This window comes from Macrotis lagotis, chromosome 2 (assembly GCF_037893015.1).
Source record: "Macrotis lagotis isolate mMagLag1 chromosome 2, bilby.v1.9.chrom.fasta, whole genome shotgun sequence".
Classification (NCBI taxonomy): Eukaryota; Metazoa; Chordata; class Mammalia; order Peramelemorphia; family Peramelidae; genus Macrotis; species Macrotis lagotis.
This window is the reverse complement of record NC_133659.1, coordinates 230,339,493-230,366,427: the sequence shown is the minus strand read 5'-3', so window position 1 is coordinate 230,366,427 and position 26,935 is coordinate 230,339,493. Positions and strand designations below refer to the sequence as shown.

Here is a 26,935-nt window from a genome sequence, read left to right as displayed (position 1 = left end):
TGAGCTCTACTGTCCTCACAGATTCTAAGGACAGTTTTAACCAACCCTGCTTGGACAGGTAGGATATGTTGGGATCAGTGTTATATCATTTCTCAATTCTGATTGTAATGAAGCAAGGGCAAAATGGGCAGGGAGTAAAGGAGAAATGGGATGGTTATTTGTGTGTACCCATGACTGGTGAGTTTCAGGAGATATTTTATACTCACCAAGGAGGCCCAAATAGAGAGCCAACCTAATTATGGTCCACATTGATTCTCTTCCTTTGGTATGGAATCTCAGAGGAGGGGAGGTGAAAACCTTCTCCTCCTTGCTCTTCAGTCAGAACTTGCTGCATAGACATAATGTGCAGTTTGAGCTTAAGGTCACCAGACACCCTTTCTGCTCCCCACATTTCTCTGCACCCAGTCCTTGTACAAGTATATAAAATTTGCATATATGTTGTAGGAATATTCATTTTGGTTGTGCCTATCTATGAGATATTCTATAAAGTCCTTAAGGGCTTCATATTCCCAGTTCCAAGAACACAATCAGAATTTAATAAATGATTATTGACAGTTGAATGATTGATAGATGCTAAGAAGGCTTCCATCTCCTCACAGTAGCTGAGAATCACTTTCAAGCAGACCTGCACTGCAACAGATGCATACACCTATGTGAAGGAAAAATGGAATGAGATCAAACTCAGCCAGAGCTTGACATGCAGGGTCACAGTACAAAGGTGTGGAAGCTCTAGTGACTGACAAGCTTTCTTAAATTAGGCATTCATGGGGTTACCTCTACCTCACCTTTAAAAATATTATAATTTAATTATGCGACCAGCTGAAAGAATAACATGTTATTACTTACATTGTTCTTTAAGATTCACAAAGTCTTTTCTTCAAAACTGTGAGGTAGATAGTACCTCTATTATATTATAATAATAATAGTTAGCATTTATTTCACATTTCAAAGTTGGCAAAATACATTAGATATATTAACTAATTTGATTCTATCCTCTGAGATAGGTGTTGTGCTTGTGCCCATTTTACAGCTGAGAAAAGTTAAATAACTTGCCCCAGGGTTACACATCTTTCTTAGTATCTAGCACCTAGGGCAGGAGGTAAGTGGTACAATTCCTCTTCTTTCCTTTTGGTCACATGGTTTGTCATTGTGCTGATCAGAGTTCTTTAGTTTTTAAAAGTTGCTTTTCTCTATACTGTTATTGTATACATTATTCTTCTAATTCTACTCACTTCCCTGTTCATTAGTTCACCAATGTCTGCCATGTTGTCCAAAGTTGTCCATTTGTTTCATCATTTCTTATGACACAATAATTTTACATTATCTTCAAAATAATGGTTTTAGTCCTTCATCAGTAGAATATCTACTGTGTTCCCTATTTTTGGCATATTTGTATCCTTTTTCCCTTTGATTTCTTTTCGGTATAGGCCCAGTTTTACTCAATAGCTATATCTGCTAAGTATCAGAACCTGCTTTCAAAGTCAGTTCTTCAGACTTCAAGAGCAGTGCCCTTTCCCCTACATCTTGCCACCTTTGTTCCATTCTGCTGAAGTCCTCTCTTTAATACCTCATTCTACAAAAGGAAACAGTAGAGCCAGGCAGATAACCCAAGTTTACATTCTCAGTAAATGCATTTGATGGTTTAGTCAGGTGCGGGGGGGGGGGGGGATATTAGTGGTGGCAGCAATTCTTGGGATGGGCTTAGCTGCTCAGGAAGAGAATTAAAGTACAATGAAGAGAATTAAAAAGAGATAAAAAGTCTGGTAAAAATGAAGAAGAGGCAAAAAAATAAGGAATTATATTTTAGAAAATAAGTTAGTCTTATTCTCTTTTTTTTCAAGGTATGTAAAATTATTCTAAACTAAACAAGACAAGAAAATGAAATTGTCTCACTTCAGAATGGAGAAAGGTTTACATCTTCTTTCCCACTCCCCCTCTAAATGCAGCTATTAGTTACTACCAGTGAACTTTGGATAGAGAGAAGAATAATAAGAACACCAGGGCTCCATAGAAACCAGGTTCCTAAAGTCTGGGAAGGAGAGACAAGAAAGAGTGCCTAGGTCCTTGTCCTAGGGAAATATGAAAGTGATGGGATGGGAATAGAAGTGAGGAATATCCCTAATGTCCTAGGAGTGTTGAGAGAAGGCTGTTTTAGGAGAGCAGGAACTCAGAGATGTTATGTGAAGGGTTATGGGAAGCTAGAGGTCTATGGGTTAAAAGAAGGTCAATTTACCCAAGCTATTTCAAGTACTAGAGTTTTGTAACTGAGGCATCCATGCCAGAGTTGCTTCTGGTTCTGTCTCTGGGGTCAAATGAAAAGTTTAAATCCTCTTCAGTATGACAGCCCTTCACATAATTAAAAACTGCTATTGTGCGTTCTCTCCTTCTGCCAAGTTTTCTGTAGGCTAAACATTCCCGGTTTCTTTGACTGATCTGCTTATGACATATTATTAATCATCCTGGCAGCCTATGTACAGGGGTGCTGTTACAGTGAAAAAGATATGGGTTTGGAGTCAGACTACCCAGCTCTGCTTACAAATTATTGTGACCTCGGGGTCTCATCGGGAAAATGAGAGATTGGCTCTAAATCTATGATCTTATCATTCTTTCTGGGTGCTCTTTAGCTTGCCAATCTTTTGTTCTTAGGTGTAACTCCCAGAACAAACCAAATTAAATATAATACCTAATCTGGGTAGAGTCCAGCAATTTCAGCATGTACAGCACACTAAGCACTGCAGGGAGAGTTAACAACTAAGGGAAAAAAAGTTAATAATTTACTTGCCAAGTCATTTCTATCTTCACAATGAATGACTCTCACATATAACTTTTCTCTATGTCAATGGCAAGCACTATTCTTCAAGTACTCTCTTATTTTCTATAATCTCATGACTGAGTGACTGACCTTCTTCCCTTCAGTCTATCCTCTTTCCAACTCATTCTCCACAGTACTGTATGAGTAATATTCTAAACACAGTACTATCATCGTGTCATTTACCACTCAAAAATCCTTATAGCAACTTTCTATTGCCTAACAAAAAAGTAGAGACTTCTGACTAGCATAGAATTTCCTCCCAAACCCTCCTCACATACAACCTGTCTCTAAACTATCTACCTAGACATCAGATATTATTCCTTTTTCTTGCTCTGTATCACAGACTAACCAGACATCTTTTCATTCCTTTTTCTCATCCTCTTTACTGTCTCTAAACATTTGCACATCATCTCCCACACCTAGAATAAAGTTCCTTTGTATCACCCCACCATCTTCCTCCTTCCATGCTTATTAAAAATAATCATAATAATCATAATGATGATAATTTGTTAAAGATGTCTTTGTTCCTTTGTTTAGAACCCAATTCAAATTTGTATACCCCTCCCTCTCCCCCCCATCCCTGGTAAAGCCTACCCTGACCTTCCCTGGTAAAAATGTTCTCTTTTTCCATAAATTATTTGTCTATTTATGTTCCTCACCCCATAACCTAAAAGATTGCAAACACTTTAAGTGTAGGATGTTGCATCTATCTTTGTGTCCTAAGATCTTTGAACTGGAAAGGACAGAACAAAAACAGATTAGTAGGAACCTAGCAAAAGAGAACCTAGTTATCCTTAATGAGTTTAGATCACTATGCCTAAATGAGTTATACCTTTATATACTGAAAGAATCAGGAAAATTTAATTGCTGACTATTTTCAGTCACCAATGAAAAAGCATTGGAAGTTAATTATCAAAGAAGATAGAATTCTATAAACTATAAGTCAATGAACTTGACATAATTTCTGGAAAAATTCTAGATGACTTAAAGGTTTAAAGGTTTTTTAACCTGAAGTCCATTGACCTTTTAAAAAATGATAACTATTTCAATATAATTAGTTATCTTTGTAGTATCATGTTTTTTATACTATATATAGTTAAAAGCATTACTCTGAGAAGAGGTCAGTAGGTTTCACAAGAATGCTTGAGGGATTCAAACACAAAATAGTATAAGAACCCCTGGGTCAAAGGATATCGTTAAAGAGCTACTTACCCAATAGTACATAAAGAACAGAATTTATACCAGACTATCCTCATTTCTTTTTCTTCTGTTTTGAAAGCCTTGCCAGATGATTAAATGGAAGACTGAAGTGGAGGATGCTATTGATATAATTAATTAGGATTTTTGGAAAGCATTTAACTGTCATTTTTTGTGAATATTTTTGCTAGGAAGTCGTTTAGATTTAGAAGTGATTGAATTGTTGGACCAAAAGAAGAGTCATCATTGCTTCAATAATTCCATGGAAGGGCATTTCTGTTGGGAAGCCCCAAAAATCTGTGCTCAGTCCATTACCAAAGTTGTGCTGGAGCCAGCAAAAGCTGGATTCAATTTTGAAATTTTCAGGATGAGCATTTATACCTTGGAAATTGGCAAGCACTACAAATGAAGTCATGATTTGTACTTTTGTTGATTTTCTAGAATTAAAAAAACGTTAGGGGCAGCTAGGTGGCATAGTGGATAAAGCACCAGCCTTGGAGTCAGGAGTACCTGGGTTCAAATCCCGTCTCAGACACTTAATAATTACTTAGCTGTGTGGCCTTGGGCAAGCCACTTAACCCCATTTGCCTTGCAAAACCCTAAAAAAATGTTAATATTGCAGATTAAACTTGTTTCCATTTGCACATTTTCTCATTTGGAAAACATTAACCAAGTCACCATAGTCTTTAATTTACTATTTATCATCTTTATCAACAACTTGGTTAAATGGATAGATAGCACACATATAAGAATCATAGACAGAAAGCCACAAGGAATAGTTAATATGATGGAAAATATGAAAAGAACCCCAAAATTCTACTAGGTGAAACATTTGTGTTAAATATTTTATAATTATATTTAATAGAGAACTTGTGGCTTTTTGTTTAAATTCTGAACTTAATAAAAAAAAAACCCAAAACAAACATTTCTATATAAAAAGTAGAATGGAAAAACAGAATTATACATGACACTATGAATTTCTAATAAAATACATGTCACAGAGAAATGGCACAGTGGATACAATACCAGGTCTAGAGTAGGGGAGATTCATCTTCCTACATTCAAATCTAGCCTCAGAAACTTACTCAGTGAGTGAGTCTTGGCAAATATTTTTGAAAGTTGTCACATGGAAGACAGATTAGACTTAGTCCACTTTACTCCACAAGGCAAGACAAAAAGTACTAAGTAAAAGTTGTTTTGAGACAAGTTGTTCTGATATTAGAGAAAAACACTTCCTTACAATTAGAGTTGTCCAAATGTAGGATGGAATGCTTTGGGAAAAGTAAATTTCCCCTCATTGAATGTTCCTAAGCAAGATCTAAATAGTTATTTGTCAATGAAGATATTAGTTGCATTAAATATCTTTGGGATCTCTTCCTACTCTGGAATTCTGTAATTTATTTAAAAATCACCAGGACCTAGCCTAATCATTGAAAGAACTTGGTTCAAGAATAGGATTTGACTTTATAGAATAGAGTGCCTGAGAAGCTTAGGGCTTGAAAGCATAATTGTTTCTAAAGAATGAAACAGTTTGGGGGGGGGGGTTATAGGGGGAGAGGGAGGAGGAGGAGGAGGAGAATCCCTGACCCTTACAGTAATCTTTCAATAAACATTGAAGACTCTTGATTATCATTGAGCATGTCACCTACCATTTTCCCTCCTTTAGGTTAAAGTGAGAGCTAGCAACTGATTTTTAGAGTTTTAGGATGGTCCAGGATAGAAGCAGGTGACCACTTCTAGGATCTCTTCATTTGAAGGTGGAGCTTAGCACTGTGGAGGTCCTAGGCAATAGTCCTGACCATTTTCTCAAAGTCCTGATAACTTTCTCCAGGGATTGGGATATGGGGAGGGTGTGCCCTCTTGTTATTCTGTGCAATTAGAGACTAATGTCTCTGTCCCTCACAGTGAACGGCTACCACTCATCAGGGACCCCAGTTCATCAGTCAGAGCCTGTCCACATGAGTCTCCGAAAATCCACTGGTGATTTCCAGGTAAGGGATATGGGCTTCAAGTCTGGGATTTGGGTGGTAAGAGCTATGAATGATATAGGCAGGGTGGTAGACTGAGACAGTTGCTCCAAGTAATTAGGGAAGGACTAAAGTAAAGGTCACTCTGTCTTCCATTGGTTAAAAACAAACAAAATAACAAACAAAAATCCTCAAGAAACCTGCAGATCTGCACATAAATTCTTAAAATTACCAGCAAGAGAATCAGTGAATTGTCATATGCCTCCAGGGTTAAACTTTTGTGATTTGTTTTCTCCTTCTAGAATATTCTCGAGTTCCTAAATATAAATCCATGAGATAAATCAGAGGTCATCCAATCCAGCCCATTTGTTTTCTAAATGAATAAATTGAGGTTCAAAGAAGTTAAGTGTCTAGTCAAAAGTTAACATAATAAATTGCAGAACTGAATCTTAAACCCATATCTTCTGACTCCATATCTTCTGACTCCAAACATATCTTTATTCTCATTGTTCCATGTTGCCTCTTCTTGACTGGTTTCATTTAGGATCTAAATATAAAGAATGTTAAGTGATGTTTGGTACAGATTCTTTTCTTTATAGAAATATTTAGAAAATGATGGATAGTGTAATTTGACTGGGGTCTGCATCACCATCGAGACAGTCCTGAATTTTACAGAAACATAGAATTTGATAATTGGCAGTTAGTCAGCATTTATTAATCAATAAATCAATCACCAAACATTGTGCTGGTGTCTGCTCTATGCCAGCCACCATGATAAAAATGAGGCATATCCAAAAAAGACCTCAAGGAGCTATCATTACTCACTTTCTCAAAAAGGACCATGACACTGGGAAGATGATGTCATGGTTTGCAAATGAATTTAATTGAGGCAGGGCTGTAAAAAATCACCGGTCTTATTCTCTCCTTCAGAGCCATCTGGGTCCAGTAGCAAGATATAGGTAAAGTTGATTAGAGATGACCCACTAGGTAGCACGGTAGATAAAACACTGATCTGGCATCAAGAGAAACTGAATTCAAATTTGACCTCAGGCACTTGTGTGACTCTGGGCAAGTCATTTAACTCTTAACTGCTTCCCAAAATAAAGGCTCACTAACTCTCCACAAAAGCTCCTCCTGTGACTATAATTTTATAACTGACATAGTTTTCTATTTCATAACTAAGTAAAGAATCATCCTCCTCCAGGACTAAGAGAAAATGATGAGGAGAAAGAACAAAGGACCATAGATTTAAACATTGAAGGCACATTAGAGTTTATCAAGTCCAACTCTCATTTTGTAGATGAAGAAATTAAGGCCAGAAAGTGATTAAGTGCTTTGCCAATAGCCAGATAGGCAATGAGTAGCAAGGTTTAGATTCAAATCCAGATCTTCTAACTTCCAATTCAGTACTCCTTTTTCTAACCCTGCTCTTCCCCTAAAAAAATTTACTCTATAAAGGTAGGAGAGGAGGTTTGTTCATTATAGGTTTGTAGAATATGGTAAAAAGATATAAAGTAAGAAAAAAAATCAGAGACTAAAATCGTAAGAGAAAGCAGAGTATAGAAACATTTAGGTTGTGATATGTATAGAATTGCAAAAATATTGGACTGAGATCAGGAAATGTAACGTGGGGGTATTTTCCATAGGTATTTTGGATGGACTTCAGTGGATTAGGAGATACATGCAGGTGTCAAGGAATCTGATAGGGAGAGGGCAGGTTAGGGTTATAAGCAATAAGCATTAATATGACAACTGCCAAAGTTTGAGAAATCATCTCTAAGACTGTGCTGCCACACTATTGAATGTTACATTCCTAGTCACATAACTGTTTACAAAAGAACATACTGAAAAATTGCTAATAGTTTTTTTAAAAAAAAGTTGACATCTTTCTTTTTGAGCACTTATCTCCAAATATATCTTCCCCCTGATTAGCAAGCCATCTTTTGTAATTAATACAATTAATGTAGTAATCATCCTCTCTATAGCACCTCACATCTCTCACATAGGTATATAGATTTAATCTACTCTCTCTCTTGCCTGGTTTACTCACTCTGATCTGCCCTCACAGTAATGGGTCTTGGTTGACAGAGGACTAAAAGAAGCAAATAGTCATCTTCATTCTCTTGAGATCCTAAGGGTAAACCTATTGTGGCAGGAATATATCTTGCTACATCCTCCAACACTTGAACTCTTTAACCTAAATTGATGTCTTTCCCTCTTACCCAACCCTGCTATTCATAATGATACCATTTTTGAAGCTAAAACTTATCTGAAGTAAAAGAAATAATTGCAGCATGAATAACTTGCTTATTAAATTTGAGAATAATAAACTATGTTGCATAGATCTGCATCATATTCTCCCAGTGGATTCATTCAGTATTTGTAAGGGAGAGTTGTCACACATTCACAGTTCAAGGTAGTTCACAACTCTGGAATACAGGCCTTTATCTCATTGGTCCATTCAGGAATATCAGTACCACATGAAGCCACCTCTCTGCCAACTACTTCCCTTCTGATCCCTTTTCTTTTTTTTGTTTCCAACCTATCATAGCATTTACAATCACTTTCAACTTATAATCATTTCTTAAAGGATAATGGGGAAAGTGTTCCACTATTAATTTGGCTAACAATCCACGTTAAACCATAGTACATACAAATGAGGCAAACATTCATCCCACGGTGATTTGAGTTGTTATATTTATACCACAGTTGATTTTCTATCCAAAATTGCTGAAATCCCACCTGAAAACCCCTTTTTTTCATATACAGATCTGCAACAGTTTTTAAACCAAATTTCTTTCCCTACTATTGTTAGGCTTCAAAATCTTCATTTTAGTGCTTAAAATATCCATTAAATTTTTGACCCCACAAAACTAAACTCCTCTTGAAACCAAATGACTCCTTTTGAAGAGGATAGTATCTTATGGAAACAAGCAAAAAAAGAACAGTTTAACAGAACTAACTACCATATTAACCATCTGATGGTGTCTGTAATATTCTATAGATCCTTCAACTCTGGGGTCTAGATTAGAGGAAGTGATTAATTTACTGCATTCTGCCTCAGTTAAACTAAATAGTTGGTCATTTTCAATGTCTCTTGTGTAATCTTTTTCTAAGTGATATCTCATCAATAACTATTATTATCTCTGAGCAAATGATTTAACTACCCAATGGCTTATATTTCTAGCCCTAACATACCTGACTCCTAATCCTCCACCATCAGCTGCATGATAGACAGGCTATTGAAAGTCCTATTTGTATCTCAAACTCAACATGCCTAAAATGGAACTCAGTTATTTTCCCCATATGTGTTCCTCTTTCAAATTTTGCTATTTCTGATGAGGTCATGGCCCTGTTTAGAAATCTTTGGTGGGTACCTATTGCTTCTAAGATAGCATGTAAACTTCCCTGTTTGTTATATTAAAAGCTCTCCAATACTGGTTAGTCCAATATTATTTCACATTACAGTCAAAACTGGCCTAACAACTGCTCCCCAAAGTGACTGTTCCATCTCCTATAATACATAGGCTCTCTCCCATGCCTGAAATATACTTCCTTCAAAGCTAAACTGAGGTGCTATCTCATATTTACAGTCTTGTCTGGTTCACCTAGTCATTAGCAATCTTTAAATTCTTTTAAATTTAATTATTTATGAACATATATCCCCAAAGTAGAAAGTAATCTCTTGGAAAGAAAGAACTGTTTCATTTTGAAGAATCAAGTATCAGAGTGAATAGAGCATTAGTCTGAGAGTTAGGAAGATCTGAGGTTTAATCTTGCTAGTGGTATGACCTTGATTAAGAACCTTTCCCTTGTCAGCCTCAGTTTCCTCATTTATAAAATGAGGATAAAATTGCACTTACTTCTCAGAGGTTTTATGAGGATCAATGGAATCATATAGAAAGAGCACTGTACACCTTAAAGTTATATATGTATGTATGTATGTGTGTATACATATGTTTGTTCATTGCAACCTTGTATATCATAACTTTTACATAGTACAATTTACATTATCAATTATTTATTGACAACCCCCCCCATTTGTCTGTACTATACCTGCAATCTTCTTGATATCTCTGCCCCACCCAATAAAAGAAAACATAAAAATGTAAGTCATTAAATACGTAATGTTGTCTAATATTTTGTCTCATTCTTATTGTCTAAATGTTCAAAGCAGGAAATTTTTATTCAAAGTCCCACTCTGAGAAACCTGATTATGTTCCTAGCTTGGTTAATAAAGGTTCAGAATTGAGTTTCTGATTCTGTCCATCTGGTATGGCCAGAAAATCTTACTTGGTCTAAGCATTCTTTCTTATCCAACTTTAAAATACAAGGAACTTCAGGGATCACCTAAAAAAAAAATATGTGGTCTCACTGGAGTAACTGGAACAATGGCTTCCTGCTTGGGAAAAGGACAAAAATAAGGAAGAAGTAATAGAATGAAAACTGAAACCACCTTAATTGAAAATCACTTGTGGTTCGCTTGAATTTGGAAAGAGACAACAAAATAAATCTGAATTCTGAATTATATTGCTATTATTATTTTTACAGATCCCCCATTCCTGGGTATTTCAGAATAAGAAACCATATACTAAAATTTTCAGTGCTAAGACTCCTTTAGTTCCCAGAGAATTCTATTGGTATCATGCAGCAGAGACAATAGCAGAGTAGTTGAGGGTAGTTGAGGGGTTAACTCCCCAAATCACAATATGATTATAAAAGTAGGTAGGGACTCGTTTGAGTGGATTGCCTTCATAAGTAGCACTCTATCTTTGTTTCAGTGAGCTAAGATGGGAGCTGCATGGTGCTATCTTCTATTATCCTGGGCATGGTGACTTAGGAGTTAAATGGAATATATTGGGCTTCCTTGGCACCAAGCTTAGGCATTTGTTCCTCCTCTGAAAATCAGGATGCAAAAAATGCCAAATATGGAGAGCAGCTTTGATGATGCTTCTTTCCTTTCTTGCCAGAACCCAGGGTCTCCATCTCAAGGCAAGAAACAGAGCAAGGAAAGCACCATCACTGTAAGTACTAACTACCTTGGTCAGTATCGATGGCGTGAGCAGAGTGGTCACTATGGTAATGCAGACAGTAGCACAAAAGGGTAAAACTCATCTAGAAAACAGGGAAGTTCCAAGACACAGATTTAGTCAAAGTTTTTTTCCCTTTATCTTTTCCTTTCAACATTTCATCTTTGTTTCTGTTATACTTGAATCGTAGTTTTAATTTAAAAGAAGCCATTTTAAAAAGTAGGAACTAGAAAAGGACTTGTTCAAATGACACGAAAAGATTAAAAGAAGGGGGTGGAATATGCCATGTGCCTAATTGAAATGATGCTTAAATTATAGGAGTAGTACAGTTGCTTTTGTGCAGGATAGCTTCAGGGGGAAAACATGAAAATTTCTTCTAATTATTGAATTCCTAGGAGCCAAAAAACAAAATGATAAAAGCTGACAATAGGGCCATGTCACTTCTGTCCAACTGACTTGAAGCTGTTTTTATGAGCATATTTCTCAATGACAGAAAAATAAGGATTGAACACTGTCTGAAGTAGTCAGTGAATGAATGTCTTTACTCGGACTCCAACTCTCTGAGAACTCCTAGAACCTATCACCAGTGTGGGGATAGGCTGAGAATAAATTTTTAAAGTGGACAAAAGAATTCTGCCATTGTCCAATTATGTGTGAGTCTGGTGATTGTAAATCTGTTGTCTCTCTTTAATTCTTCTAAATGAGAAAAAGACCCTAGGAGTTAAATAGAAACCTTCTATAAGATAGCATTGTCATAGTTCCCTTAGAACCGATTAAAACAGCTGAGTATCTGAATGATCCCAACAAGACTTCCTTCATTGACATAAGGGGATTCCCTCTATGTTCAGTTTCCCATTGGTCTATACTGACAGTTTCAAAATAATTGCATATACACAGGCCTAATGAGGCTTAATTTTGTTCATTTCCTTAATGAATATTGTAGAACTGAGGTCAGCAGCAAGCTAAACCAACATTACACTTCACAAAGATGAGCAGTAACCAAGTGAGTCACTGGCAGGTCTAAGATTTAAGTTTCTAAAGGACCAGGGTTTGTGTTGTTTCTTCTTCTTCACTTTTAACTCAGATCTCCTATCACAGCTCCGCCCCCCCCAGCACATAGTAGACCTTCAATATATGTTTGTTAAAAGAAATAAAAGCAAAAAATTAACTGATATTTATATAGCACTATAAGGTTTACAAAAGGACTTTCCTCATAGCAACTCTGAGAGATTGGTATTAAAGTTATTATCCTCAATTTACGGATGAGAAAATCGGCTGGAAGAGGTTGAATCAATTTCCACTAGACACATAGATGGCAATTGTCAAGAGACAGGACTCAAACTCAGATATTCTGATTACCAGTCCAGTGCTTTCTCTACTCTAAAATAAGATCAAGAGAAAGGGATTGGGAAAATAAAGAGAAGGGAAGAAAAAGGAAGGAAAGTTAAAAGAAAATGTGTATGATGAACAGCTGGAGAATGACACTGACTGCCATCCCTCAGTTATCTTTGAGTGATTGTCCCCCCACCTCCCTACTTCCACCCTTTGGCTATGGATGTTTCCTTTACCATTCACTTGGCAGGAAAGCAATTCTGCAAATGGCAGGGGTCAAGAAGTCACACCCAGAAGGGTTGAGAATGTACCCCTTCTTCCCTTCATTGAAGAGGTGAGGCTTTATTGATGTCAGACATGGTAACTGTGTTGATTAGTTCTGCCAAACTTTTTTTTTCCTTTTAATTATTTTAATATTATTTAGAAGAAAATTTTGGAAGAGATCAGTTGGGTCCTAGTCTGTATTCCTCAAATTGATATTCTTAAAACAAAGGGCTTACTGTGTCACTCCCCTAATCAAGAAGCTTCAATTACCTCCTATTGCCTCTAATATAAGATAAACACTTCTTTGTTTGGCATTTCACAATGTCTCTAGCTTATCTTTCTAGGCTAATTATATATTACTTCCCTTCTATTCTCTGTTCCAACCAAATTGTCCTGTTTGTTGTTCTTTATACATGATATCCCATGACTACTTCCATGCCTTTGTAATATCTATTCTTCCTACCTTCCTACTCTTCCCTGCCTTAGATTCTTGGAAATCAAAGATTTTCTTGATTCTTTCAGTTAATCCTCTATCTTTTGTTTCCCCAGCAAATGTTGAATTTATCATCTGTGTGTATATGCATGTATATATACTTACTTATATACAAGAATTTAAAGTCTTGAAGTCTAGTATTATTTAATTTTTGGTCTTTGTATCTATCCCTAGTATCTAGGTCAGGACTTACTAGTTGAAGTTGAAGCAAATTATTGAGGTCAATGTAGAAATAGCAAAGATATTTCTGTGGATGACTTCCTTGAATGACAATAGGCTTCAACCAAATTTTTTGCTGGGGGAGGTGAGGGGTGTGGTAATGGTGTTAAAATAAAACAGAAATGTGGTCAGGCAATTTTCTTGGTCCATGTGGCCTGGTTACTTTGCCTTTGCTGTAAAGCACCACTTCTCTCTTTTACACAACATAAAAGTTGCACTAAACTTTTTTAACAACAGTGCTTGACTCCAATTCATTTCCCTCCTTAGGAGAGTAGACCCACTAAAGGGAAAAAAAGAGGAAAAATTGTCTCAAATCAAGGTGCCCTAAATGTCCAACTAATGGTTGTCCAACAGTTATAACCCTTGCACAGTTGTCTTTAGAAAGTGGATAAGTAACTTCCTAGTCAGCTAAAGCCTGAAGAACAAATGGTTAAGACCTCAAGTAACCAAGTATGGCCAACCAAAGGCTAAGCTCTATGCGATGTATCTAGATAATGGTGACTCTGGGAACCAGATATTGGGTACCAATAGCAAGAGGATTTTATAATCACCTTATGCATTATGCCTCCTAGCTTAGACCTGAAGAGCTTTCAGAGGTTAACTTTGTTAAACTCTTGTTATACCTAGCAGGAGTTAAGGAGTAAAAGGAAAGATGATCTGTAGCCAAGGCATTGTTTTGATTTCTGTGTCATTCTTTTTGTATCATCATTGTTTTGTGCTGTTGAGATTGGCAGAACTATTATAAATCAAGACCACTTTGCATTTGAGATTTTTATATAGCAATAAAAATTTCCATGGAGAGTTTTATTTTTGAGCTTTTATCTTAGCTCTGTTCAGGGTTCTCAGCCATATTCACTTCCAGGTCGCTGACCTCATGTCTTCAATTAGTTCTTGCTCTCTTGTTAAAAAATAACCCAGGTGTTGGCAAAGAATTGGAAAATGAGTGAATGCCCATCAGTTGGGGAATGGATGAACACATTATGGCATATGTACATTATGGAACACCATTGTTCTATTAGAAACCAGGAGGGATGGGAATTCAGAGAGGCCTGGAAGGATTTGCATGAACTGATGCTGAGTGAGATGAGCAGAACCAGAAGAACATTGTACACCATAACAGCAACATGTGGTTGATGATAAATCTTTTTCTTTTTCTATTTTTTTAACTTTATTTAAGGCAATGGGATTAAGTGACTTTGCCCAAGGTCACACAGCTAAGCACGTATTAAGTGTCTAAGTTCAAATTTGAACTCAGATCCTCCTGACTCCAGGGCTGGTGCTCTATCCACTGCGCCACCTAGCTGCCCCCCAATTTTTTTCTGTAAGGCAATGGGGTCAATGACTTGCTCAAGGTTGCATAGCTAGGTAATTACTAAGTGACTGAGGCTAGATTTGAACTCGGGTCCTTCTGACTTCAGGGTCAGTGTTCTATCCACTGTGCCACCTAGCTGCCCCCGATGATCAATCTTAATGGACTTGCTCATTCTATCAAGTGCAACAATCAGGGACAATTTTGGGGTATCTGCGATGAAGAATACCATCTGTATCCAGAGAAAGAATTATGAAGTTTGAACAAAGACCAAAGACTATTACCTTTAATTTAAAAAAATGGTATCTTATATAATTTTGCTATCTCTTATATTTTATTTTTTTTCCTTAAGAATATGATTTGTCTCTCCACATATTCAATTTAGATCAATGTATGGCATGGAAACAATGTAAAGATTATCAGACTGCCTTCTGTGGGGTGGGGGAAGGAAGTGAGATTAGGGAGAAAATTGTAAAATTCAAAACTAAATTAATTTTAAAAAATAAATAAATGTAATAACCCAGGTGAAGTTAAATTCTACATTCCTTCCCTTGGCTAAATTATAAAGAATCATAGGATTTGTGGTATCTTCTTAGCTAGTGGGGACTTTCAATATTATTTAATCTAATCCCCTAATTTTTCAGATGAAGAAACTGAGGACCAGAGAGTGAAACACATGAATTAAATTTAATAATAAGCAACAGAGTTGAGACTTAAATCAAGGTTTTCTGACTCCAAACTGAATTGCCATTTCTACTGTAACATGGTTGTATTTATAAGTTATTTTTCCTCTTGAAAATAGAATAAAGGTCTGTGATAGCAAGGGTGCCTTTTGGTGAAAAGATACAGAGTGAGCTGAGTTAAGTGACCATGGAGCAGAGCAGACTTCAGGTGGTAAGCCCAACTATCTATTATGGGCTCTTGAAACATCCTCTACACCAGGAATGGTGAACCTCCAATCCACAGACCCACAGCAACCACAGGCAGGACTTGCAATTAAATAAATCTTGAAGCTTTTTAGGGTGAATAAATTAAATGTTTGAGAAAATATAGCCTGTGAATGATATTACAAATACACAAATGTTCTTGGGTAGAAAAAAGGTTCCCCACCCCTGCTCTATACTTCCTTTTCTCAGCATACACCCATTCTATAACCTTATTTCCATCTCGTCTCTCTAAATAGGGATGGATTATTTTGCCATGGACAGAAGTCCAGTTCAGACAATAAATGTTAGCCTCAGCAATGTCAAAAAGCTATATTCATAGGGGCGGCTAGGTGGCGTAGTGGATAAAGCACCGGTCCTGGAGTCAGGAGTACCTGGGTTCAAATCCAGTCTCAGACACTTAATGATTACTTAGCTGTGTGGCCTTGGGCAAGCCACTTAACCCCATTTGCCTTGCAAAAACCTAAACAACAACAACAACAACAACAAAGCTATATTCATGTACTCTGAAAGTAGGTCAGTAATTCCACCTGCCAATGATTTGCAGTTGTTGTGACTATTGATTATTCTTCTGTAAACCCTTTCTCATTTGAGAGACATTGCTCTTAGGGGAAATACTACCAAAGGGAACTCCTTCTGATTCCTGGCTGCTTCTGAGCACTAGGATGGCAGTGGGAGAGCTTTTGGGGAAGCACAGTGCTATGTTGAAATCTGCTGCAGAAAACTAGACTGGGGGGCAGGGAAATGTTCTGAAAAGATTTTTCAATTTTTCTGATGACAAGAAAGAACAGTCATTTTAAAAATAGAATTAAATGAATGAATGAGCAGTTATTAAGGGCCGACTACTGCCAGGCACTCTAGAAAACAATGGCAAGACAAATATAGGTGAAGTCCTTACACATCTTAAATTGAAATAGGGAATGACAACACCCATAATGGAGTTAGTGTTACAAAACTGTGATGGGAGTTGATGTTGGACAAAGGTGGCAAAATTTAAAATGGAAGAGCACCCATGTAATTTGGAGCTGGCCAGAGAGAGTCCTAGGTAGCCTTGTTCAGAGCACTAAAAACTCACTTAAAATTAATTAGTTAATTTTTACAAATATTTATTTTTTCCCATTTCCTTTCTACCCTGCATAAAACCATGGAAAAGAAAGAAAAATATTTGAAAGGATATCATTTTGGAAGAGGCATTAGATTTGTCTTCATTCCCATAAGTCAGGATCAGTAGTTTGAAAGTGTAAAGAAGCAGGTTTAGTTTCATAAAAAAAAAGCAGACATCCTAATAATTGGAGTTATCTACAAATAGGATTCACTTTCCTAGGATTGGGATTATGTTTTCATTATCATTTCAGGAATTAGTTTCTAATCACTGTAGATATTCAATTAGGAATTGAATGACCATTTGTTAGGAATGTTGGAGAGAGAATTTCTCTTAAAGTACAGATTATTTTAAATGAAAAAAGTGCCTTTTCTCATTCAAAAAAATTCTATGAAAAATTAGAGATTATGCATGGAATTGTTCTGAACATGTCCCAGGTTCAGGTATTCTATCATGGAGGAAAAAAGCCTATGTTCCAGTCCAAACTTAATTTTTCTCCCAGCCAATTCCCACCCTACAGATGAGTGATGGTGACTTTTTTCTTTGCAAGGCAATGGGGTTAAGTGGCTTGCCCAAGGCCACACAGCTGGGTAATTATTAAGTGTTTGAGGCCGAATTTGAACTCTGTACTTCTGACTCCAGGGTCAGTACTCTATCCACTGCACCACCTAGTTGCCCCCCTAGTGATTGTGACTTTGATGGAACAAGAGAGGCTTTGCTAATGATTAAATGTCTGTTCTTCCTAATTGCTATTGATAGCCAAGTTTAACTAATTTAATAGAATACTTTTTCGTGTGAAAATGGTATGGCAGCATTATTCCTTTTTTCTGAGATTGAGATCAAGGGAGAGATAATTGGAGAAAAAGTGAAATGAATGAAGAGAAGGAATAGAGGTTTTTGTGCATCTTTCTAGAATAAAGGAAATTTTGAAAAGTATAGTTCCCAGGCATAGCCACAAGGTGATGAAAGAACTCTGCCTGTTTAAAAATGACAGATTCTCAGTCCACTGAGAAAATTAACTGTCTTTGGGAGCAAGAAATCTTTCAGATTTAGCTCTCTTTAGGCATCTAGGTGGCATAGTGAATAAGAAAGGTGACAGTGAATAAGCATATACTGGACTTGGAGTAAGGAAGACCAAATACATTTGACCTCAGACACTTGCTAGTAATGTGATTGAGTGGGATAAGGCCTGAGATTTCTTCACTAGAATATTAGAGATTAGAAATAGTTGAACTGTGTACTATATATCTCTCTTCTATATATCCTCCCCTTGACAAGCATCTTCTGGGGTATCATGACCGAAATGTAGAGTCAACTGACCCTGTCTAATCTGTTGAAGTCTGGACTTTCCTGGGGCTGGAGGGATAATCCTGTCTCTGTTTGAATTATATGCTTTTTTCCTTTAGATTAGCTTACATGCTTAGATTGTGAAGACCACATTCCTCACTGATGAGGATGGGTCGGGGTGGGGAGGATCGCTTTAGGATATATGATCTTTGGGGTCTTTTGTCCCTTTGCCTCATTCTCCATCTTTAAGGGTGAATGGAATCTGCTTTTTGAGAATCGAATAAAGCTTTTTCTCTTCTTATCTTGAGAAATCTCTAAAATTTATTTAAGTGGTTACATTTGTCCCACACATGATTCTGGGTAAGTAATTTAAACTTCTTTCGTTTCAGTTTCCTTGTCTATATAATGAGGGTAATAACAGTATCTACCTCACAAGGTTGTTGTGAGAATCAGATGAGATAAAGTGAATACAGCATATGCAAATTATTGCTGTTGCTCAGTAGTTTTTCAGTTATATCCTCTTCTTCATGACCCCATGTGCAGTTTTCTTGGTAACAATATTGAAATGGTTTACCATTTCCTTCTCCAGCTCATTTTATAGATGGGGAAACTGAGACAAACATGCTTAAGTGACTTGCCCAGGGTCACACAGCTAGGAAGTGTATAAAGCCAGATTGATTTCCTGACTTCATGCTCAATGTCACTGTGCCACTGAGGTGTCCCATGAAACTCTTTACAAATATTCATTATAATGGTGTTCTGCATATTTTCAAAGTTGACTGATATCTCTGGTGGCATCAGGCCAGAGTGATGGTTTCTGTTGGCCCTAGAAATGATGGGACAGTGATACCCTTAACCCATAAAATCTTTTTTTATATGTTCCACCTGGTCCAGGCCTCACCATTTCCAAACCAAGCCCCACCCCATTCCATTCTCAGAGCTCTTTTGATCTCTGTTACCCTGGTTCCCACAATTTTCAAAACAAGTTCTAATAATTACTGCTATTGAAGATATCTTTAAAAAAATAGAAACCATGTCCTGTTCATCTTTTTATCTTTCTTTTGTTGATTAAAGTATTTAGAGATGATACATTTCCCTAAGAACTGCTTTAGATACATCCCATAAGTTTCATTTTTGTTTTGTTGCTATCATTTTCCTTGAAATATTTTTTGTTTCTATAATTCATTCTATGACTCATTATTCTTTAAAATTCTTACTCTGTATTTTTAATTCTTACTTTTAAGAATCATTTATTGAATTTATTGCATTTTAATAAGGAAATGATGTTTATTTCTGCTTTTCTAAATTTTTTTGATAATAATTCTATATGTAATACATCATCATCATCAGGTTTATTTTTAAGGTGCCCTATACAGCTTAGATATATGTATGTAACCTTCCATTATTATTCAAACATAAAATTTTCTGTTTGGCATCCAAGCCCATTTATAACCTGCTCATAAACACACACTTTTCCAATCTTCTTACACCCTACCTCCTCCCTAATCTACTCCATCTGGCCATATTGGTGGCTTTGCTTTTTCTTGAGTAAGTCACACTTATCTTCTCTCATTTTCACTGGCTATCTCCCTTACCAAGAAATATTTCCCTTCTTATCTCTGTCTCCTGATAGCTCAGTCTTCCTTCAAGGATCTGGATAAGTAGCTTAATCTCTGTCTGCCTCAAATATAAATTGAGGATAATAACAGTATCAGTCAGCCTTCCAGAATTTTTGTGAAATAAAATGATATAATATATGAAAAACAATATGTGGGGGGAGGGCTAGGTGGTACAGTGGATAAAGTTCTGGCCCTGCATTCAGGAGGACTTGACTTCAAATCTGGGTTCAGACATTTAGTAGCTTTGTGACCCTGAGCAAGGACCCCAATTGTACACCCCCCCAAAATGCCTGGTACATAGTAAATACTTGTTCTTTCCTAAGCAAGGAAGAAGAAAACAGGTTTAAAATGTTTATTAGCCATTTTGTAAGCCTTGTGTAAATATGATGTGGTTCCAGCACAAGTAGGGATGGTAAAACAAATGAAAAAATAATTTTTATATGTGTTTTGGAAAAATACAAAGAGCTTTGAGACATCTTAGAAAGGAAAGAAACCTACCCAAGAAGAAAAGATAAAGACCATTCTGGAGCAATTTGAACTCAGATTTTAAAATAGTGAAGAACCTAATTAAAAACTCCAAAGGGAGAAGAAATGCAGGACATTTGAGTGTGACTTTGGTAGTGAGCCAGGAAGCTGAAGCTTTGGGACATCCTCTGCATGCCTTATTCCTTTGGGTATACATTAAGCTGCAACATTTGGCCATTCATCATCTCCCCATGAGGATGCAGACAATCCTTAGCAGAATCATGGTGCTTCCAGATGTCAAGGGGATATCTATTACCATTCTTCATGTCAATCACTCCCATAAAATGGTCCTGTTGATTCTCTTCCAAAAATGTTCTGAATTATGCCACCAGGAAGTTCTACTCTGATGACAGAGAAGAAGAACTCCCAATTAGATTCTTAATAAATGTTTTTTGATTGATTCAATAAGTTTTAACATGTACCCAAATCCTGTCATCCATGCCTAGAATTGGGTACATGTTAAAACTAGGGTCCCTTATCATCTAGAAACCTGAATTTTGCTTTATCTCATTCCTATATTGCTTTGTATCTCAGAGGCCCTAAGGCTTGTTTCCATCATTAACTGATTTTAATTTTTGATTTTCTAGTAACATTAATTATAATCCAGATTTAGGAAATCAAATGTAAATTTTGGGGGTAATTTTCTGTGCCCAAATGAGATAATGGTCATTGTAGGGAAATATCCTAGAAAAGTGAAGGTCAAAAAGCTGTGACTCAAATCTCTTTTATATATGATTCTTTTGATGCTTATGATTTCAATACTGTTTCACTGATAGATTTAAATTTATCCTGTATTTACCAAGATATTTTTAATCTTATTTTTATTGATCTATTTAATTTTTCTATCACCTTTATTTCCATGTATTTCTTTCTTCACCTTCTCATCTAGCCTTCATTTCAAATAGGGCTAAAAGTAGAAGAAAAACAAAGCAGTCTAGCAAAAGATAATCAACCTCTTGATCATATCTGATAATTTATGCCATTTTCCACTTGCATAGTTCTCCACCTCTACAAAGAGATGGAAGTACACTTTCTCAAATCTTTTCCAAAGCAAAATTTTACAATTATAAACAGTATCTAGTTTCTTTTTCTTTCCTTTTTACATTATTATTCTGTGTGTGTTGTGTGTGTTGTGTGTGTGTGTGTGTGTGTGTACAAGTGCACAGCATACATTATCTATCTATATTTTTACACACATTTATTTTATTTATTTTCCTGGTTTTGATTATTTCATTCTGCATTGTCATGTTGTCTTGAGGCAGCGAGGTGGTACTACTGTTTCTGTGGTCAGGAAGGTCTTCCTTCAAATTTGACCTCCTATATGTAACAGCTGTGTGACCCAGGTAAAGCACTTAACTTCTGACTACCCCCAATTTTTTACTTGTAATATGGGGATCATGATGCCACCTATTTCTCAGAGTTGTTATGAAGATCAAATGAGATAATAATTGTAAAGTACTCAGCATAGTGACAAGCACATAGTAAGCACTATATATATATATATATGTATATATATATATACATATATATATATATAAAACCTATTACTCTCAAATTTGTGTGATGCTGGGCAAATCATTTAGCACCTCTATGCCTCAGTTTCTTCAACTGTAAAATGTGGATAATAATAACACTTTCCTCACAAACTTGTTGTATTAATTGAGATATAGGTAAAATGCTAAGCATTTTAGTAGGCATCTTCCTTTCCCCTCTTCTGATGCTTCTCCATGGTTTTTATATTCATTGTTTCTTATAACAAATTACCATATTTGTCATTCTATTCAATCTTTTTGATTCCTTTTTTTAATAAGCACATAGAAATATAGTTTTGACTATGTTGGTGAATATGGGACTTGTCTATTTTAATTCTGTATTGAATATAGTCCTATTATGATTTTTGAGTGACTTGTCCAAGGTCTCACAGCCCTTACTTTAGCTTCTTTTTTATTTTTAGCTTTTTGTTTGTTTGTTTTGGTTTTTTTAGTTTTTACAAGGCAATGGGGTTAAGTGGCTTGCCCAAGGCCACACAGTGAGGTAATTATTAAGGGTCTGAGGCCAGATTTGAACTCAGGTACTCCTGACTCCAGGGCCATTGCTCTATCCATTGCACCACCTAGCTGCCCCCATTTTAGCTTCTTTTAAAGCAAAATTCAATTACTTTCCAAAATAGATAATCACATAACTGCAACATCTCTGACATTGATTTTTTCCCTTTTTGTCATTTTTCTCAGTTTTATTAGCATGATTTTGCAAAGAGTGTTAGGAAGTCTCTCTAGAGTTGCATGATTTTCTCAATTTCTCTCAACATCTGGTAAAGCTGTTGTTTCATTTTCCTTTTCAGATAAATTGTGTGACTTTTCCACATCCTGATACAATGCCAGAACAGCAACTGCTGAAGCCCACTGAATGGAGCTACTGTGATTACTTCTGGGTAAGTCACTTAAGCTTCACTCTGTCCAAAGGGACATTCATTCCCAGGAACAAATAAATGAATGAATGAATGAAAGAAAAACATTTATTAACTGCTTATTCTGTACTATGCAGCTAGGTTTACAAATATAAACAAGCAAAATAATTCTTGCCTTCAAAGAGCTTATATTTTAATAGAGAAAAATCATTCAAATCTGACCTGGTTATTTTTGTAATAACAGAAGAGCTTTTTTTGAATGGAAAGTAAGAGGAAATAATAATTGTAGTCATGAATTTCTAGGAATGATAGTATTGATCAAATTAGTGTTCTTAGAGATAGAGTTAAGGAAGCATAGGGAAGATAATTGGCAATGTCCTTTCTAATATCTGTGACAATATTGTTTTGATTATAAATCTTGGAGGAAGAAATCTAAGTGTGTGTGGGGGGGAGAGGGGAGCCAGAGGGAAGAAGCAAAGTTGTGTGAATAAAGAAGGTAGAGTGAATGGAATCATGATGTCAACAGACATAAAGAATAACCAGATCAGGCAGGAAATAGTGGATCATGTAAATTTGTACTCACAAACTCACCAATCAAGACAGGGGATTCCAGAATGGTAGTTCCAAATTTTAATGAATTAAGAATCCAAGAGTATGGTTTCTGGTGATCTAGTGATATCAAGTGATTGGTGGCAAGCATATGCCTTGAGTAGAGTATGAAGTATACCTGGGATTGGCCATTCCTTGTACAAGACATTCCATCTTTCATCTGTGGCTTTACATAGCCTATGACCTCTGCCTACAATGTACTACCTTCTCACTTCTACTTCACTGAATCCTATGCTTTCTTCAGAGCTCAGTTCTAGTGTTTCTATATTCCTATTCTATAGGACCTGTCTTGATCCTCTTCCAACCTCCATTCCTAGTGCTGTCACCCAAGAAATGTTTTCTTCTATACTTCAGATTTACTGTAAGAGTATGAACTAAATAATAGAGGCCTTGGTTGATTGCAGGTATCTTTTTAGCTATATATCTATTATAATTTCAAATTTTTGTCAGAGCCTAGAGAAGGCCATGTTTGGGATCTCACTTCTTTACTTTCCTATTTCCAAAAGGAATATTATACTAGTTTCATGATGTTTTAATAACTTTACAAGAAGGAAGGACAATAACAATACCATTGTAATAACAGAAAAAACTGAAAGACTTAAGAACTCTCATCAAAGCAATGAGAATTACAATTCTACAGGATAAATAACACTTATTTTTATCTTTAACCCAAGTAGTCTTTTAGAGATTCAGGATCAAAGTCAATATCCCTGTTGGTTCATTATAGCAAGTATTCCCATTCTATGCTGGAAAGAAAAGAGTTAGATTACTCATATAACTTAAATTTCCTCCCCCAAATGCTTGCTACTCAAATGATAATCACAGATGGCCAACAAGGATTTATCAAAGCAAGTAATAAAACTGTATTTAAAGCTATCCATAACATGACTACTTCCTACCTTTCTAATCTTTTTCCCTTAACACCCCTCTCCATACTCTAATCCAATGACACTGGGTAATAAATTGATAACATTAAAATTAAAATGAATAATCAGAGGAAATAGCTACTACAGTATGCCACATATAGTAGAAAGCTACTGTTTTGTAAATGAAGAGTGGGTTCATATTCAGAGGAAGATAGAAACACAAACCTAAAATAATCCCTCTCCAAATAGTAATATCAAATAGTCACAAGCCCTAAAACGAGTTCTCAGAAGAACTTCAAAAAGACTTCAGAAGGACATCAAAAATCAAAAGGCCAATGAATCAATATCAGTCTTAAACTTAGGTGTTCCAAATATCATAACCCATAAATTCATAAGAGGAAAAATATTGAATTGCCAAAAGACACTGATTGTAATACAACTGCTGAAAACTTTAATATTCTCTTTAAATTGGATGAATGTTATGAAGATAATAAAAAGAAAAATGTAAAATTGGGGGGAAAAGTTAGAAAATTAAGTTGCCTTAAATTTTCTTTTTTTCTTTTTTCTTTTTTCTTTTTTTGTATTTTGTGTTTTATTTTATTTTTCCCTCAGTTGCATTTGAGTTCATGAATTCTCTCCTGTCTTCCCATCCCTTCCCCCTTACCAAGAAAGCAAGTTATTTGATATAGGGTAAAACTGTACAGTAATGAAAAAGCATTACCACAATAGTCAAAGGAAAATAAATTGTTTTAAAAAGTATGCTTTAAACAGTATTCAGACACCATTAGCTCTGTCTTTGGGATGAATACTATTCTTTGTCATAAGTCCTTCTGAGGGGCAGCTAGGTGGCCCCAGTGAACAGTGCCCTGGCCCTGGAGTCAGAAGGACCTGAGTTCATATCTGGACTCAGATACTTTATGATTACCTAGCTATGTGACCTTGGACAAGTCACTTAACCCCATTGCCTTGCAAAAACAAAAAACAGAAGTCTCTGAATTCTCTTGAGTCCCAGCATTGTTAAGAAAAGGTACATTGCATTTATGTATTTCTTAGCACAACATTGATTTTTTTGGAGTCTACAGAGAAATTGCAGACAAATGTAAAAAGGCAAAAATACTACCCACATTCTTTATAGATCATAAAAAAATAATAACAGTAATCAATTCAGAGACAAATAAAAAGACAACAACCTAAATGAAGCCTTAATGATGAAAACTCAAATTATAAATCAGTCAAATAAAAAAATTACAGAAATAAATAATTATTATGTGAAAGACATTAAGACAGCATGCCAGAATTTTTGGGATGAAACTAACACATTCCTAAGAGAAAAAATTATCTCTAAAATTGTTCATTATGTTAAAAACACAGCCTGCTAACTTCCAATTTTCCCAACAGTTTTTATCGAAGAGTTTTTATCCCAATAGCTGGACTCTGTGTTTATCAAACAGCAGATTACTATAATCATTTCCTGCTACTGTACCTAGCCTATTCCACTGATCCACCACTCTATTCCTTAGCCAATTACCAGACAGTTTTGATGGTTGATGCTTTATAATATAATTTTAGATCTGGTAGGGCTAAGCCCCCTTCTTTTGCACTTTTTTTCATTAAATCCCTGGAGATTCTTGACTTTTTAATGACCAACACCTCACACCCTATACCAAGATAAGATCAAAATGGATATAGGATCTAGACATAAAAAACAATACTATAAGCAAGCTAGGAGATCAAGGAATAGTTTACATGTCAGATCTATGGAAAGGGAAACAATTTATGACCAAAGAAGAGATGGAGAACATCATTAAAAAACAAACTAGATAATTTTGATTACATTAAATTAAAAAGCTTTTGCACAGCAAAACCACTGTAACCAAGATCAAAAGAAATGTGGTAAATTGGGAAACAATTTTTATGACTAGTATTTCTGGCAAAGAACTCATTACTAAAATATACAGAGAACTGAGTCAAATTTTCAAAAACAAATAAGCCATTCCCCAATTGACAAATGGTCAAAGGATATGCAAAGGCAGCTTACAGATGAGGAAATCAAAGAGATCCATAGTCATATGAAAAATTGCTCTAAATCACTAATTATTAGAGAAATGCAAATTAAAGCACGTCACACCTCTCAGACTGGCCAATATGACCAGAAAAGACAATGATCAATTTTGGAAGGGATGTGGGAAATCTGGGACACTAATACATTGCTGGTGGAGCTGTAAACTCATCTAACCTTTCTGGAGAGAAATTTGGAACTATGTCCAAAGGGCAACAAAAATGTGCATACCCTTTGATCCAGCAATACCACTACTGGGTCTATACCCTGAAGAGATTATGAAAAAGGGTAAAAACATCACATGTACAAAAATATTCGTAGCAGTCCTGTTTGTGGTGGCAAAGAACTGGAAATTGAATGAATGTCCATCAACTGGGGAATGGCTTAATAAATTGTGGTATATATGTATGTGTGTGATGGAACACTATTGTTCAATTAGAAACCAAGAGGGATGGGAATTCAGGGAATCCTAGAAGGATTTTCATGAACTGATGCTAAGTGAGATGAGCAGAACCAGAAAACCATCGTACACCCTAGTAGCAACAAGGGAGTAATGTTCAACCTTAATGGACTTGCTCATTCCATCAGTGCAACAATCAGGCACAATTTTGGGATATCTGCGATGGAGAATACCATCTATATCCTGAGAAAGAATTGCAGAGTTTGAACAAAGACCAAAGACTATTACCTTTAATTTTATTTTTTTATTAATTTTTTTGCAAGGCAATGGGGTTAAGTGGCTTGCCCAAGGCCGCACAGCTAGATAATTATTAGGTGTCTGAGGCTGGATTTGAACTCAGGTACACCTTACTCCAGGGTCAGTGCTCTATCTACTGCACCACCTTGCCACCCCTTTACCTTTAATTTTTAAAAAATGTTATCTTATTAGGTAAT

At 36.0% G+C, this 26,935-nt stretch overlaps 1 protein-coding gene across 8 annotated transcripts in view; it reads left to right on the top strand.

Annotated features, from left to right (window-relative positions):
• GAS7 (growth arrest specific 7) overlaps positions 1-26,935 on the top strand; it is a 271,230-nt gene that overhangs the window by 214,889 nt on the left and 29,406 nt on the right. For 6 of the 8 annotated variants that reach the window (XM_074225105.1, XM_074225106.1, XM_074225111.1 and 3 more), the window contains 3 exons: positions 5,915-6,000; positions 10,947-11,000; positions 22,442-22,531. In XM_074225105.1, coding sequence (XP_074081206.1) covers positions 5,915-6,000; positions 10,947-11,000; positions 22,442-22,531 — 230 coding nt within the window. The remainder of the gene's footprint in view (positions 1-5,914; positions 6,001-10,946; positions 11,001-22,441; positions 22,532-26,935) is intronic. The other 2 variants (XM_074225112.1, XM_074225113.1) reach the window with 1 other exon arrangement.